Below are 15,620 nucleotides of genomic sequence, written 5' to 3' on the forward strand. Positions count from 1 at the left end.
AGTACCCCCGCCCTTTTCCTCTCAAAGGAAAAACTAGCGGGGCAAGACAGACAAGAACGAAGACAGACAAACCATACAACAAAGGAGGGGGAACATAAGGGCTACGATAAGGGGATTGGGGTGATTTAAAACAAAAAACATTAAAGGGAGGGGGAGGAGGAATGGGAGGCCAAGACTTGGGGACACTGGGTGTGGGCGGAAATAAGGGAGGTGGCTTAGGAGGGACTGGGGCTCGTTTTGACGAGCGGGGAGAGGCGGCAGGGGGAGGACGGGAAGGGCTAGGCAATGGCTGTGGGAAACTGGGGGGAGGGACCTAAGGGGAGTGCCGGCTGTGGAAATGTCGGCTGGACTGCCGACCGGGATGCTTGCCAGATAGCTGGCTGCTGAACCGGACTGGATGCCGACTGGAATGCTGGCTGGGCTGGACGCCGACTGGAATGCCGGCTGGACCGGACTGTACTCCGGCTGCAATGCCGGCTGGACCGGAATGGACTCCGGCTGGACCGGACTGGACGCCGGCTGGACCCAGACTGGATGTCGGCTGGATCACCGACTGGATCGCCGGCTGAGTTGCCGTCTGGACTGCTGACTTGGGTACCGGCCTGGGTGCCGGCTGGACTGCCGGCTGGAATGCTGGCTGGATCGCCAGCTGAGTTGCCGTCTGGACTGCCGACTGGGGTACTGGCCTGGGTGCCGGCTGGACTGCAGGCTGGATCACCGGACTGGATGCCGGCTCAACCGGACTGGGTGCCGGGGCTGTGGCCGGACCAGGACTGGATGCCGGCACTGACAACGACCCCTTCTTCCACTTCTTCTTTTTACTGTGGCCCACAGAGTTTATGGCAGGCTGCAGGGATGTGGTGGGGGGCGTGGCCAGCTCCGCACTGGAGGAGTCCGATGCCGTCCCCCAGGACTCCCTCCGCTCTCTCTTGCCCCGGAGACTGGTAGGAGGGGCAGGACCAGTGGAGCTTGAGGTGGGAGGGGCTGAGTCCCCAGGGTGACAGTGCCCACGAAGACATCCTCCAGGATGGAAGGCAGGCAGGGGCGTAAAGGACCCTGCCGGCAGCTGGGAGAGAGGCTCTTGACTAAATCCTGGAAGGGACCCCAGATTAGCCTCTCTCGCTCTGCCAGAGGTGGAGGATCGGCGAGACCCGCCAGGAAGAAGGCGTTCATAATGGTTTCCAAGAGGAAGCTCTGCCTAGCTGTTGATGTCCGGGCATACTCTGCGAAGTCCCTGTTCCCCTGAGGGGGAAGGGACCATCGCCGCTCTACATCCTGGCGGAAGTCGACTGCCACTAATGTTGGTGGTCAGCCGATTCCCGCCTAGCCAGGGAAGAGGTGCTGCCTGCTGGGTTTATTTTTGGTCGGTTCGTTCTGTCACGGTTTTGCGGACAGAACCTAGATGCAGGCAGCAGTTACGGGATTAACAGAAAATGTTTATTGAAAATATAAAACAAAAACCCACGATGGGGGAACAAACACGATAACAAAAGACTTTTCAAGTAGGCAAACAGAAACTTCCCACTAGGGGACAAGGAGGACAGGACCATGACAAGACACATACGCAGGGTTATTTGTCAAACAAAAAAATACATGATTTGAACATTATTTCCCTTGAAACTAACTAGTAACATGCCATTTTTGAGCTTCTCAGCAGCCCCCCTAAGGAGAAATGTGAATCGAGCCTTAGGGGGGCCAGTGCCCATGTGTCAGCACACTTGGCACCCCTAAGGCTCGATTCACATTTCGCGTCTAAAACCGCGCGCAAAACATGAGAGGAGCATGGCCGTCGCGACTGCGTCGCCACCCTCGCGTCTACATTTAAAATAACGAATATGCGCGCGGAAAAGACGCGAAATGTGAATCCGGCCTTAATCTGGAATCGTTTCTGGAATTTTTTACCACAACCGAGCAATTTCGGGTGCAATGCACAGTTTGTCCTGCGAGTGGCAGTAACGATGCTTGTGTGCCAAAAGGAAGATTACGCAAGCAAGACGCAATCAATGTCGTGTCTGTTCGCCTTCAGCAAGATTACGTCTACATCATACAGGTAATGGAAATATTTTGTAAAAATATAATGAAAATGCATATCATTACACATCATATTAAAATACTGACCTATATTTTCCGGTGTTGCACATGTTAAATCTACATATAAAGCAGTCGTGACTCGTGCCTATACAAAGAATCAGCTGCTGCCAGAGAACGTGTAACACACAAGAAATTCTATTTGTTAATGAAATGAGATCAAATGCAACTTACATTTATTGGGGTGAATGTTTGATAAAATGCACTTTTGCCTTATAATTAAAATAAATGGTCTGTCATTCCCAAGGAATTAGCAGAGTTGAAGTAATCAATACAGTTTATTCTATACTGTCCTGTATATTACTTGTGGTGTATTTGAGAGTCGAGCTTTAGTGTTCATTTACACATTTTCATAATTTTCCATTTGCAGTTAAAATGAAGAGAAAAATTCTAAGGACATAATGTCCTTTTTTAATAAGAAAACTAAAGATAATAGTCAGTCAAGGCTGGAGAAAGAAGATGCTTCTGAAAATGAGTCAGAAGTGCACAAAAGCTTAATGAAGAAAGTCCAATAGAACAGAGGACCCATCAGCAAGGTGATTTAGTTGTGCAGAGAGACAACTTTTGTAACCCTGAAATTCCATGTGAAAAACATTAGTTTTTACATGAGTATTTAGTTAACATGGCATTCACATGAAAGTGTGCCAAAACCACATACTGTATATCACATGTGAAAATTTTGAAATTCATGTTTTTTTCTTTGTGTAAAGGAAATACCTGATAATGTGACTCATGTTAAGATGACTGCTTAAGTTGATTTTTGGATATCTTGTTTGTGGGTAGTTTTTATTTATGTATGTACATTTAAGATGCAGAAAAGTGCCTAAATGTTATTATTGTTGTCATTGTTATTTTTACTATATACAATGTGTTGTGAAATAAATGACCATGGAACATTAATTTGAGCTGAACTTGTTTTATTAGCTTATTAGTTTACTTGGAGAAAACAGTAATACATGACAGTGAAAAATGACTGAAAATTAATCATGACACATGTTAGTGTGCCCCCTAAAAGCATAAGTGGCCCCTGCCTGGCCCCCCCAGTTACAGTAGTCTAGAACCGCCACTGCTTCTCAGACAGACGTTTCTTAAACTTTGATGCTGTGCCATGTGTGTATGGATCACAGAATGACTCGAAAGAAGTGGGGGCATAAACCACAAAACCAGTTTTATGCAATTATGGTATATAAAAACATACCTTAACATACCAAATTCAACCGAATTCATCATAATGAAAATCCTACTTTTTAAAAAGAAAACAAATAAGAGTCACATTTTTGTCCTATTGAGGGTGGCATTTTGAGAGCAAAATAAAGTGACTAGATCTATGATGAATTTTGTACTCAACTAAACTATTTTGTGCTCTAGTAGTAATTTAATCATTAGTTTCATAGGTATTAATGGTGATGATATGGCACAAGTCACATCCACAACACATAGTAATGAGTTCACAGTTGGTCAAAGCAGGTTAGCAAAGTGATCACCTTTTTGAGCTCGTTTATTTTTTTTATAATAATTAGTGGAGGCAGTTTTATTATCCATTTTTAAACAACTACTGGCAAATTTTGCACTACAAACTCTGAAACGAAAACAATATAAATTCCTATTAAAGCTACAAAGGTTACAGAGTGAGCAGTGAGTGCTTCTCTTTTCATTTGTTTGATTCATATCAAGCACACAGAATAGCAGGAATATTAGGCTGCTCTCACTAATCTATTGACATGCGATTTCTTTCTCAATTTACAAAACATAGGTATTTTGAGTTTGTTATAGCTAATTCCTATGGAGGAAATCACGTTCTGCCCTCCATCCACCGGCACTTTGCGCAGTGCTGTGACGTCATGCGCAAACAACCTATTACCCACTCAGGTTTGGTATCTATGTAACGTTTAGAATTTCAGCTTTCAGGTTCATCTATTCTCCACAACGTCATTACAGCATTAAGCCAATGGAGAGCGTAAAAACAAACCTGTTTCTTCTGAGCAGCGCCCTGCTACAGCGACTCTGATTAACAACTTTAAAGGCGATTTTCTCTTTATTTATTTTTTTGCAGCTTCAGATTCCAGATTTTTGAATAGTTATATCTCAACCAAATATGGTCCTATTCTAACAAACCATACATCAATGGAAAGCATAAATGTCCCTTTCAAAAATATTTACCCTAGTAAATTGACTGGTTTTGTGACGTTGACAACAGTGTGAATAAGTTCCAGTGTAAACGTGTAATAATGTTCATTATTGCGTTTATGTTTATTAATGACTTAATTATACACCATCTTGCTCCATAATACAGTATACATTTTCAAGTAACACTATACAGTATAACTCACGTTGTATAATTTGTTTGTTGTAATTTGTGCTATTGATATTAGTAGTCCTGATTAATGCTTCCGTGTGATCAGCTGCAGCTTACAGGGGTAATTATTCCTTAAGCTCTTCAGTCAGTTAGGGTGACAGAGAGCCAGGTGCTCCGAGGACACGCTATTATGTCATTGACAGGCTTAAGACAGACTTAAAACGTTAAGAGTCAAGATCAACCAATCAGAGGGCAGAGTCAGGCGTGACCAAGATGATCCCTTAAAAGTGCTGAACCACCAAGAGGAAGCCATGCAATTTCCTCTGCTACAGTACATCCGTTTTGCAATGTCGCTCTTTCTCTTAATATATAACACCTTGTTGCTCTATCGTTAATTTCCATCATACATGAAAGTCTTCAATGTGTATCAGTTTAAATAGTGAAAGTATGAATGTTAATGACCGTTGTTTGAGATGAAGTGTTTCGGATGAAAACAGGAAGTATATGAACTAATATTCAGTGTTTTTAAAGCAAACCCATTGGAAATGTGTTTTAATATCCCAAGTATTTCTCTTAAACGACAATAATATTAACTAAATAAACTAAAAGTCCATTGTTTCTCAGATATTTCTCATGAGAAAAGAATCCAGAAAAGTCAGACATGTGTTCTCTAGAGTCACAAGACATCTCAACAAAGTTTCAAAGAATTCTTTGATGGGCCAGAATAAGTTTTTGTTATTAGGCTTTTACGGTATGCCAACATCTGACTCGTTTGTGTCCATTTACATTTCTCTTTACATTTTAGGAGAAGCATGCAACACCAAGATGATAATGATTGTAAAACCGAGAAGTCCATAAAAAACGAGAATAAAAATTTCCTCTGAAGGTCCAACATTTCATTCACAAACTCTTATATATCACAACAGCCTATACATTACTTACATGACGTTATATTTTTTATTAGAATGAAAGAGATAAGATAAGATATGTACCATTAAACAGGTAAAGATGATGATGAATATTGTGAGGCAGATGACAAGCACATAGAAGCCCTCTTTGTCCCACACGTTGTTCTTCTCATGATGGTCTTTAAAAACATTCTTCTGTTCGGACACAGAAAGAGCAGAATATCATTAAAAGCTCACAGTTGTGCCATGTAAGTCTCAAGAGAGCCCCGTCACACAGTTGCTCACACCAAAAAGCTTCCGTTGTGGTTGAGCTAAAGTCAGACAACAAGTGCGATCTTAAGGAAGACATTGACACTGCGCTTTACAGAGCAGACTCCGCCTCAAAACCTATGGAGGACTAAACCTGCAAAAATTATAAATAAATAAATGTATAAATAAATAAATATGTAAACGAATAAATGTAATAATATGAAAATAAATAAAGGAATGAATGGTTTGATAAAAGAAAATAATTCGTTTTAGCTATTATTGATCTTAGCTTTAGCTTTTCTTTTCATTTTTTAAATTGATTTATTATTTTTTGTGTCCATCTCACCGTCAATCTGTAATAAAACATCAATAAGCGCACCTAATCTAAATGACACATAGCCATTTGATGCATGGTTATCGACTTCATTGGCTAAATGCTGTAACTCTCTAGCTAATTGTGCACCCGCCATAGTTACTTAACCTTATACACGAAGCAAACGATCAGTGAGTGAGTTAGTCCAAAACAAGTCAAGAGTAATCGATCAAACGCTTCAATCTACGCTGAACCAATAGTAGGCAAGACCAACCCATCTAATTATCATACAAGACACAGAAAAGTAAGAATAAATTTAAGAATAAATAAATAAAAGTGGAAATAAATACATGCGATAATAAATAAATATAAAAATAAATAAACGTATAAATAAATAAATGTAAAAATAAAAGGAAATGATAAATAAAAAATAATAATAATTAAAAATAATTAAAAAATGGACACAAAAAATAATAAATCAATTTAAAAAATGAAAAGAAAAGTTAAAGCTAAGATCAATAATAGCTAAAACGAATTATTTTCTTTTATCAAACCATTCATTCCTTTATTTATTTTCATATTATTACATTTATTCGTTTACATATTTATTTATTTTTACATTTATTTATTTATAATTTTTGCAGGTTTAGTCCTCCATAAAAACCTGCCCACACACACACACTAAAATTAATCATCCTTACACACACATACACCTGTAAGCAAACATTTTATTCTACTGTTAGAATTTCTTTTATTTTACAGGTCATGCTCTGTATTATTTAACAGAATTTTCCCTTTTTTCCATTAAGCAGTTAATGCCTGTTATTTAACGGATTTTTACTGTAATAAAAAAATGGTTATACTTTATTTTACAGTGCCAATGTTACAGTTTCATTATACATTTAAGTACTAAATAATAAAAATGAACTACATGTACTTACTATAGGGTAGGATAAGGGTTTAGGGTTTGTTACATGTAACTATGCATTATTTCTAGTAAATACTATAGTAAATACATGTAACGTGTAACAAGGCACCGTAAAATAAAGTGTTACCAAAAAAATACTACTAACTATTAAAATTACAGGAAATTACCCATAATTTAATATAACAGAAATATTATGTTTTTAAAAAGCAATTTATAGTAGTTTTAATCATTCACAGATTTTCTCTTTAAAAAAATAAGTAAAATTGCAATTAAACATCCAAAACAAAAAAGCTAAATAAAACAACAGCTTCACTAGCTTGGTAAATGTGTAAAATAATTTAGGGATGATTGACTAATTTGACAGTCATTTAAACAAAAGTTTTATAACCTTGTAGTCGACTATAGTCTAAAACTAAGAATGGCCCAGAAGGCGGTCCAAAAACTTTGTGTAGTGCATATGTAATAGCCAACATTTTAAAGACTAAAGAATGTATTAATCAAACTGTCAAATCCAATATTTAATGTTGCTGAAACAGCTATATGTGCTCCGCTTTCCTTACGTTATGTTCGGAAATATATCTGCCTTTGCTGATGTGGCAACCCTGACTGGATCGTTTTAGTGGCTGCAAGAAGTGATGTTATGAATAAATTGCTTTGTCATTAAATGCAGGTGAAGGTCATTATGCATTTAGTGTATTTTACAGGTCAACTGGTAATTCTACAGACACAAATGTAATTTATTTTGACATTTATTTTTGTTCTCACCTAAACAATATAAAACTTTGCATTTTGACAACTTAATTATAGTAAACTGTAGTTCCGTTTCTGTCAGTCTCTCGACGTTGTGTCGAACCGACAGATTGGGGTTCGCTCTTGAGAACCTATCAACTTCTGACCAGTTTAGAAAAGGCCAATTAAATTGGCAAATGAAATTTGCATGCCGGACTCCTCCCCGGATGTCCGGGTATAAAAGGAAGCCGGTGTGCTCATTCATTCACCATTTGTTCTTCGGAGCCTTCACTCTGATTGACTTCGAGACTTCATCTCTACGCCGAATTACTGCTGGAACCTTATGACGTGATTCAGCGGACTGTCCCTTCCTGCAGCGACTTCCCCTGGGTGTCTCGGCAGTGCCAGAAGAGTTCGAGTTTTTTTCTTTAAAAGAGCAAATTTCTCCAGAGTGGCATGTCCCACTGTTCTCATGGGTGCAACACACTCATCGAGGAGGGGGACGGACACGATGTCTGCTTCCAGTATGCTGGGGCAGACGTTGTGGATACGTCCTGCCCGCACTGCGGGCGGTTGACGATTCAGACGTTGCGTCACGGGTGGCTGTGTTCCCACGGGACTCAGCCACCACCTCGTCTGCTCCCCGTTCCGTGACGGCAGGACTACGGCCCTGCCGCCCGCTACGGCAAGCAGCGAGGGTGATATGAGGATTACTGTGAGCGTTAATCCGCCAGCCACTGGCTCACTGACCGTTCGCACCTCGTCTCGCTCGTCTGACCGTTCCCCAGGAGACGGTCCCACCGTCTTGTTCCTCAACCACGTATTCGGAAACGGTGCGTGACAATGATGACATGTCCCTTGCAGCATCGGGAGGTGACGTAGTGCCATCCGACTCCGGCGATTCCTCGGCGCTCCCTCCCTCGGGGGGTTGAGCCCAGGAAGAAGCGGACGTTGAAATGTCTGCCATGCTTTCCCGGGCCGCCATGAGCGTTGGGTTGCAGTGCCCGCACTGCCTCTCCCGGCGCTCGCAGCTGGATACATGGTGCCTCGGGCTTGAGCACGGCTCCAAGCCGCGCCTGCCCCCAGTGCCGTGTTTACCGGAAATGAGGAACTTAGTAAGACCTGGAACGCCCCCTTTCCGGCACGTTCACGTCAAACAAGTTCTGTCACCCGGCGAGACCCAATGTCGAGGATAATCAGTAGCCCTCAGCACTCTCAGTTGACAGTGCGTTGTGCTACATCATCGCCAGGCAGGTAAGTCAGCAGAGCCGATTTCCTCCCCGGGGGCTTCCCCACGGCAAGGAATCCGCACTGCCAGCCATCGAACCACCCCCTGGGAGGTCGATGAAGCAGATCGTACCCCTAGCCCCGGTCTCGGTCCCTGGGAGCCTGACTAGAGCCCCCAAACCGTCACGGTGGCTACGGGATACGATCCGTCTCAGTTACGCGATACAAATTACCAGACGCCCGCTCAAGTTCGGGACATCCTCTTACCTCAGTCAGAAGCAAGGATGCTCCCGTGCTTCGGGTCAGGGTCACCACCCCTCCCCTCGGGGAGAGAGGTGTGCGGGTACTAACTATCTCGACGACTGGCTTGTCTGGGCACACTCACGAGATCTGTTGTGTACACACAGGGACCTAGTGCTCCGGCACCTAGATCGGTTGGGACCACAGGTCAACCCAGAAAAGAGCAAGCTCTCCCCTGTGCAGAGCATCCTCTTTCTCGGTATGCAACTCGACTCTGTCTCCATGACAGTGTGACTGACTCAGAGCATGCTCAGTCAGTGTTGAACTGCCTGAAGTGTCCCCCTGATACTTTCAGAGGCTCCTGGGCACATGGCATCCTCGGTGGGGGTGTCCCCCTCGGGTCGATGCACATGCGACCGCTCCAAGACTGGCTACAGAGACGGGTTCCCTGGAGAGCGTGGCACACCGGCAGCAGGCGTATGGTCATCACGCTTTTCTGCCGACACACCCTGACCCCCTGGTCTTCAATGACCTTCTTGCGGACAGGGTCCCCCCTAGGGCAGGGGCAAGGCACGTCGTGGTGACGACAGATGCCTCCCTGCAGGGTTGGGGTGCTGTGTGCAACGGGCACGCAGTGTCGGGCGGTGGACGGGCCACCGCCTGCGTTGGCATATCAACTGCCTAGAGTTGTTGGCTGTGCTGCTTGCACTGAAGAGGTGGCAACCTCTTGTGCAGGGCAAGCATGTGCTGGTCCGGTCAGGACAGCACAGCTGCCGTGGCGTTATTAATCGTCAGGGTGGCATTTGCTCATGGCAGCTAACACGACTCGCCCGACGCCTCCTCCTCTGGAGTCAGCAGGTGATCAGCTCCCTGCGAGCCACACACATCCCAGGCGACCTGAACCAGACAGCCGACGCGCTCTCTCGTCAGTCGATGCCTCGCGGAGAGTGGCGACTCCATCCCCGCGCAGTCCAGCTCATATGGGAGCAGTTTGGCCAGGCGCAGGTGGACCTGTTGCCTCCCTGGACTCCTCCCATTTCCGCTTTGGTACTCCCTGAGAGGGACCCCTCGGCACGGATACCCTAGCGCACAGCTGGCCGCAGGGTAAGCGGAAGTACGCCTTCCCCCCAGTTGAGCCTCATTGCACAGGTCTTGTGCAAGGCCAGGGAAGAGGAGCATCAAGTGGTACTAGTTGCGCCCTATTGGCCCAACCGGACTTGGTTCTCGGAGCTAAGGCTCTTGACAACAACTCCCCCCTGGCCGCTCCCCCTGGCAAAGGATCTGCTTTCCCAGGGGAAGGAGCACGTTACGGCATCCCAGGCAGACCCTTGGAACCTCCATGTCTGGACGGGATGAGGAGATCCTGAGTGGCCCACTTGGGTTGCATTTGGTTTTGGTGGTTGGGACATCACTCAGGCTAGGGCCTTGGCCACTAGGCGGCTATATGCCTATAAGTGGCGCCTCTTCTCGTCCTGGTGTTCTTCTCGGAGAGAAGACCCGCAGAGTTGCTCGATCGGGAACGGGCTGTCCCTTCCTCAAGAGAGACTGGAGAGTAACCTCTCCCCCCTCCACACTGGGAGTGTATGTAGCTGCTACGGCCGCTCATCACGACCCAGTTGCTGAGAAGCCTCTGGGACAGCACGACCTGGTCATTAGGTTCCTAAGGGTGCGAGAAGGCTACCGCCTCATCTGCACTCCGTACCTCTTACGACCTAGGCGGCGGGCCTCAAGAGCCCCCCCCCCCTGCGAGCCCCTCGGAGCTGCCGCTCTTTCTCACCTCACGATAAAGACGGCTCTCCTGGTGCTCACCTCCAAGAGGGTAGGGGACCTACAAGCAACATCCGTGTCCACAGATTGCCTAGAACTCGGGCCCAGTGATTCTCACGTTATCCTGAGACCCCGGGCTACGTGCCCAAAGTTCCCACCACTCCCCCTAGAGGCCAGGTGGTGAACCTGCAGGCGCTCCCCACTGGGTAGGAAGACCCAACCCCATCCGTGTTGTGTCCAGTACGCGCACTGTGCCTCTACTTGGACTTCACACAGAGCTTCAGAAGCTCTGAGCAGCTCTTTGTCTGTTTTGGAGATTAGGAACCCCAATCTGTCGGTTCGACACAACGTCGAGAGACCGACAGAAAGGGAACGTCTTGGTTACGTATGTAACCTTAGTTCCCTGATGGAGGGAAGGAGACGTTGTGTCCTTTATGCCACAATGCTGGAGGGATGCTCTCAGGCTCCTCAGACCAAACGGTGAATGAATGAGCACGCCGGCTTCCTTTCCGGGGAGGAGTCCGGCATGCAAATTTCATTCGCCAATTTCATTCGCCTTTTCTAAACTAGTCAGAAGTTGATAGGTTCTCAACAGCGAACCCCAATCTGTTGGTTTGACACAACGTCTCGTTCCCTCCATCAGGGAACTGAGGTTACATAGGTAACCAAGACGTAAAACTGCTAGATCCTATAACATTTTTTAAACTTTGCCTAACATATTACATATTAAATTAAAGTATTTACATGTGCAACGGTTATCAATTCACTACAGCTAATACAACATATATTAACAATAAGTAATAATTCCTATAATATATTACAGTATGACAGTATTTTTAATTGAAACAACAATATTGTAATTTATCTGCATAGCAATCAAACTTATAACTCTACTTTTAGGCATATATTTTAGTTCTAAGACTTCCATCATCCAATCAGACGCTGCAAATTCAAATTTGTGAGGAAATACAACATGACAATCCAGGTATGGAAAAGATTGGACTGTTTATAATCTAAAATCTACATTGCCAAAGATGGACAAGTAATTTGATTCCATACGATTGCTTTGACAGTGGCAATGAAATAAATTTGATCTACACTGTATCATTTTCCTATAATATCCATTATTATTAATTTGTTTTGTTTTTGTAGGTCCACTGTGACTGTGCAAGATTGGTTATTGCAAAAGTAACTCTTGGGAGGTTTTGCTATAAGAAAGTGAACTGAATATAGTGTATAATGTACATAGAGATTTGCAGTCAGTCTAATTATTTTGCTGTGACCGTTGACTAGGGCTGAAACGATTCCTCGAGTTACTCGAGTTATTCAAATACAAAAAATCATAGAGGCAATTTTTGTTTACTCGAAGCATTGTTTAATCCATTTAACTACAGTACACACGGAGCACTGCGTTTCCCCACGGACCGTTATTATTAACGCACAGCCCGCTAAACTCTGTTCATGTTACAGGGCTCTCAAGTATCACACATTCACCGTGAGACACGCATTTTAGTCTGTTCACACGCTCACACGTATTTCTCATGCTGATAAATAAGNCACACGCTCACACGTATTTCTCATGCTGATAAATAACCAGAGGTGGACGAAGTACACAACTTCCTTACTTGAGTGAAAGTACAGATACTATTGGTCAAATATTACTCCACTACAAGTAAAAGTTGTAAAGACAGATTCTTACTTTAGTAAAAGTACAGAAGTACGTGCTTTTAAAAGTACTCAAGTATTAAAAGTAAATTTCCTTTATGTCAGTTGTGCATTGTTTTATTGTCGTATACCTTATGCCTCTGAAGCAACCTACTGAATACACAGAGTAGCTCACAGTATCAGTTGTATTAAAGGAGTAGTTCACTTCAAAATTTGCCCCCATCGACTTTCCATAGTAATTATTATTCCTACCATGGAAAGTCAATGGGGGCAAATTTTGCAGTGAGCAACTCCTTTAAGAGCTTTATATGTTTAGCACATATATTTTTAGTTTAGATATACAGTAATCCTGCATGATCATTTAGCCTAATTATCCTCATTAGCCCCCTAGTCCTATATGTACAGTATTTATGAGCAGTGTTCTTGTATTTTGTATATTCCCTTTACCAGTTTTAGCAGCAATTTACCAGTAAGTAGTAAGGTTCTTGTAAATAGCAAAGTGTAGAAGCCATGCGTTTGTTGGATTTATTACCATTTGTATTACCATAATTTAACTACAAAAATAAACTATAGCTAGTATAATGAAACTATGGTATTTTTAGTTGCTGTGGTTTTACTAAAGATTATTAATTGTAGTATGGTTCCTATATATAGAAAATGGTAAATTTGTGGATACTGTGGTTTTACTGCAAATACCATCCCTGCTGAAGAAAAACAATGCATTTTTGAATTAGAATGAGATGTTTTGGGTTTTATTACAATAGGATTTACCATCCCACCAATAGAATCCATCACATACAAGTAGACAAGTATCCATAGTACAATTCCCATTATAACCATTAAATCCATTACATTTTATGTTGTATTTTGGGCAGGGTTCTATTGTTTTTATTTCAACAGGAATACTTCAACTATAGTTACTTCAGTAAAAACATCATTCATTTTCCAAATCGCTTTAAATGATACAGCAGCAGATCATAAGTTAACACGCACGTGTAGCTCAATGTGTATGTGATGCTTATTTACCGTTTAGCCGTTAGGCCGATCATTTTCATGACAATGTTTCTACGATCTTTGACTGATCGTAACCCACAGATGATTACACCACACTTTAACATGTGCCTTTTTCGTCTTTTATTGTTCTATTTGCCTTTTTAGAGCGCTATCATTGGTGTAGCAGCGCCTACGTTTACATTACTTTAGCGGGGAAGATCCAAGAGTTGCCAGATTTGCGTTAAAAAAATCTGCCAAATGGCCATTCAAAGCTTGCCGGAAAACCGTGAGCTTAGAAAATCTGAAATATTTGGCAACAGTAAAAGGTCCTGGCAGATCGGAAGCCAGCTAAATTGCGCACAGAGGAAACCCCGCTGCATAGAAACCATTTTCTACTTTTGGACCTTTTTATAAATGTAGTGGAGTAAAAAGTATGATATTTGTCTTTCAAATGTAGTGAAGTTAAAGTACAAGTACTCAGAAAAAATAATACTCAAGTAAAGTACAGATACTTAAAAAGTGTACTTAAGTACAGTACTCAGGTAAATTTACTTTGTTACTGTCCACCTCTGTAAATAACTGATAGCTTATTGAAATGGTGAACTGCTATTTTACTGTTTTAGTCTATTTTCCGAGTGAAACTTGTTTTCCGGCTGCATTGAGTCCATAAAACTAGATGCAGACTAGAGGATGCCGAATCCTGTTATTTACACATGCCATCTGGCTGTTCTGCGTGTCTGAGTGAATGAACTGCACAGTTTAACATGCTACACATTTGTCTGCGCTTTATGAGGACATGAAATACATCTCCAGAGTTACTCTGAGAGTTTATTTCACTAACATTTTATTGTTTGAGTGAAGAAACAGACATACAAAAAAATAAGCGACTTCTGACAACCTGCCAAAATAAAAGTCCGGTTAACTTGGTATTTTATGTGGACAAATATATTATTATTTAATAGCAAAAAAGGAAACTAAAACAAATTTAGATTAACTAAATGCATCATGCATAAGCTGAAGTTAGTTGTTTACCTATGAAATTAGTGGGACATTTGGTTTTATTAGTAGTTTCTTAGTTATTATACATATAAAAAGTTTTTTTAAAGTAAATTAGTGTGTAGATTGACAGAGAAGCTTAATAAAATTACTTAAAATTTCCATAAATTTACCCTGAGAAGATGTTGCTTTTTAATGTATTTTGATATAATTTATTTGTTTTTCCACAGTTTAATGAGCAATTATCAACAGTGCTATACAGTAATTTAAACAATTTTGACTGTAAAATTGGCCCTGTATTTTTACAATTTATTTCATTTTGTGAAACAGGTTTTTCCTGTAATTTTACGGAAAACGTTTGGAAACTCTGCTGCCAGATTTTTTTACCATTTTTTTACAAAAAAATGTTTAACAGTGTAGGTTTATACTGTGTACATACATAAGATCTTGAGAACATGAAAACATATTTTTAGATATGATTGCTCATATACTAGATTGTCATTACAAGGGATACTGTAGAAACAACATGACGAATGGTCAATGTGAAAAAAATTGTTCTTGAGGGTTAGTAAATACTACCCATGCAAATCAGTAAAATTTTACTTAAGCATATTAGGTAGCCAATTAAACCATATGCAAACTTACTGAATCTTCTCAATAAAATTGAGGTAATAATTTGCACTCAATTAGATTTTATTATAATTAGATTTGTTTTGTTTTTTTTGGAGTAGATTTTATTCTATATTTTTAAGTAAAGAGTACCTACATTTATCAGCTATGAGTCATGACACACTAAAAGAAATTTGATAAAGTCTACCTAATACTTCTCAATAAGTTTGCATATGGTTTACTTTGCTACCTAATATATTTATTTTTAAAGTAAAATTTAACTGATTTGCATGGGTGGTATTTACTAACCCTCAAGAATATTTTTTTCAGTGCATGTAAGGGTGTATGTAGATAGAAATACCTCAGTTTAGGTAATAAAACATAACGATTCATTATTTACAGTCTTTACATATTTCTGAATACATAGTTATGAATATTATATTGCACTTCTGTCAATAGATATACTGTACATACAGTATGTACATGTAATGCTATAAAGGATGTGATCATAATAAAATCATATAACACATACACACACACACACACATATCTGGTTTACTATCCCCGTGGGGACAGTCCATAGGCGTAATGTTTTTTATACTGTACAAACTG

At 41.7% G+C, this 15,620-nt stretch overlaps 1 protein-coding gene across 2 annotated transcripts in view; it reads right to left on the reverse strand.

The window, feature by feature from the left end:
- ptprr (protein tyrosine phosphatase receptor type R) overlaps window positions 1–15,620 on the reverse strand; it is an 80,179-nt gene that overhangs the window by 34,890 nt on the left and 29,669 nt on the right. Inside the window, exon 4 of one of the 2 annotated variants that reach the window (XM_057326750.1) lies at window positions 5,377–5,487. The exons of the other annotated variant lie outside the window; for it this stretch is intronic. Within the exon in view, the coding sequence (XP_057182733.1) occupies window positions 5,377–5,487 (111 nt within the window). The remainder of the gene's footprint in view (window positions 1–5,376; window positions 5,488–15,620) is intronic. 2 annotated transcript variants of the gene reach the window in all.

The sequence above is a fragment of the Triplophysa rosa genome, unplaced genomic scaffold (genome assembly GCF_024868665.1).
Source record: "Triplophysa rosa unplaced genomic scaffold, Trosa_1v2 scaffold124_ERROPOS922197, whole genome shotgun sequence".
Lineage (NCBI taxonomy): Eukaryota > Metazoa > Chordata > Actinopteri > Cypriniformes > Nemacheilidae > Triplophysa > Triplophysa rosa.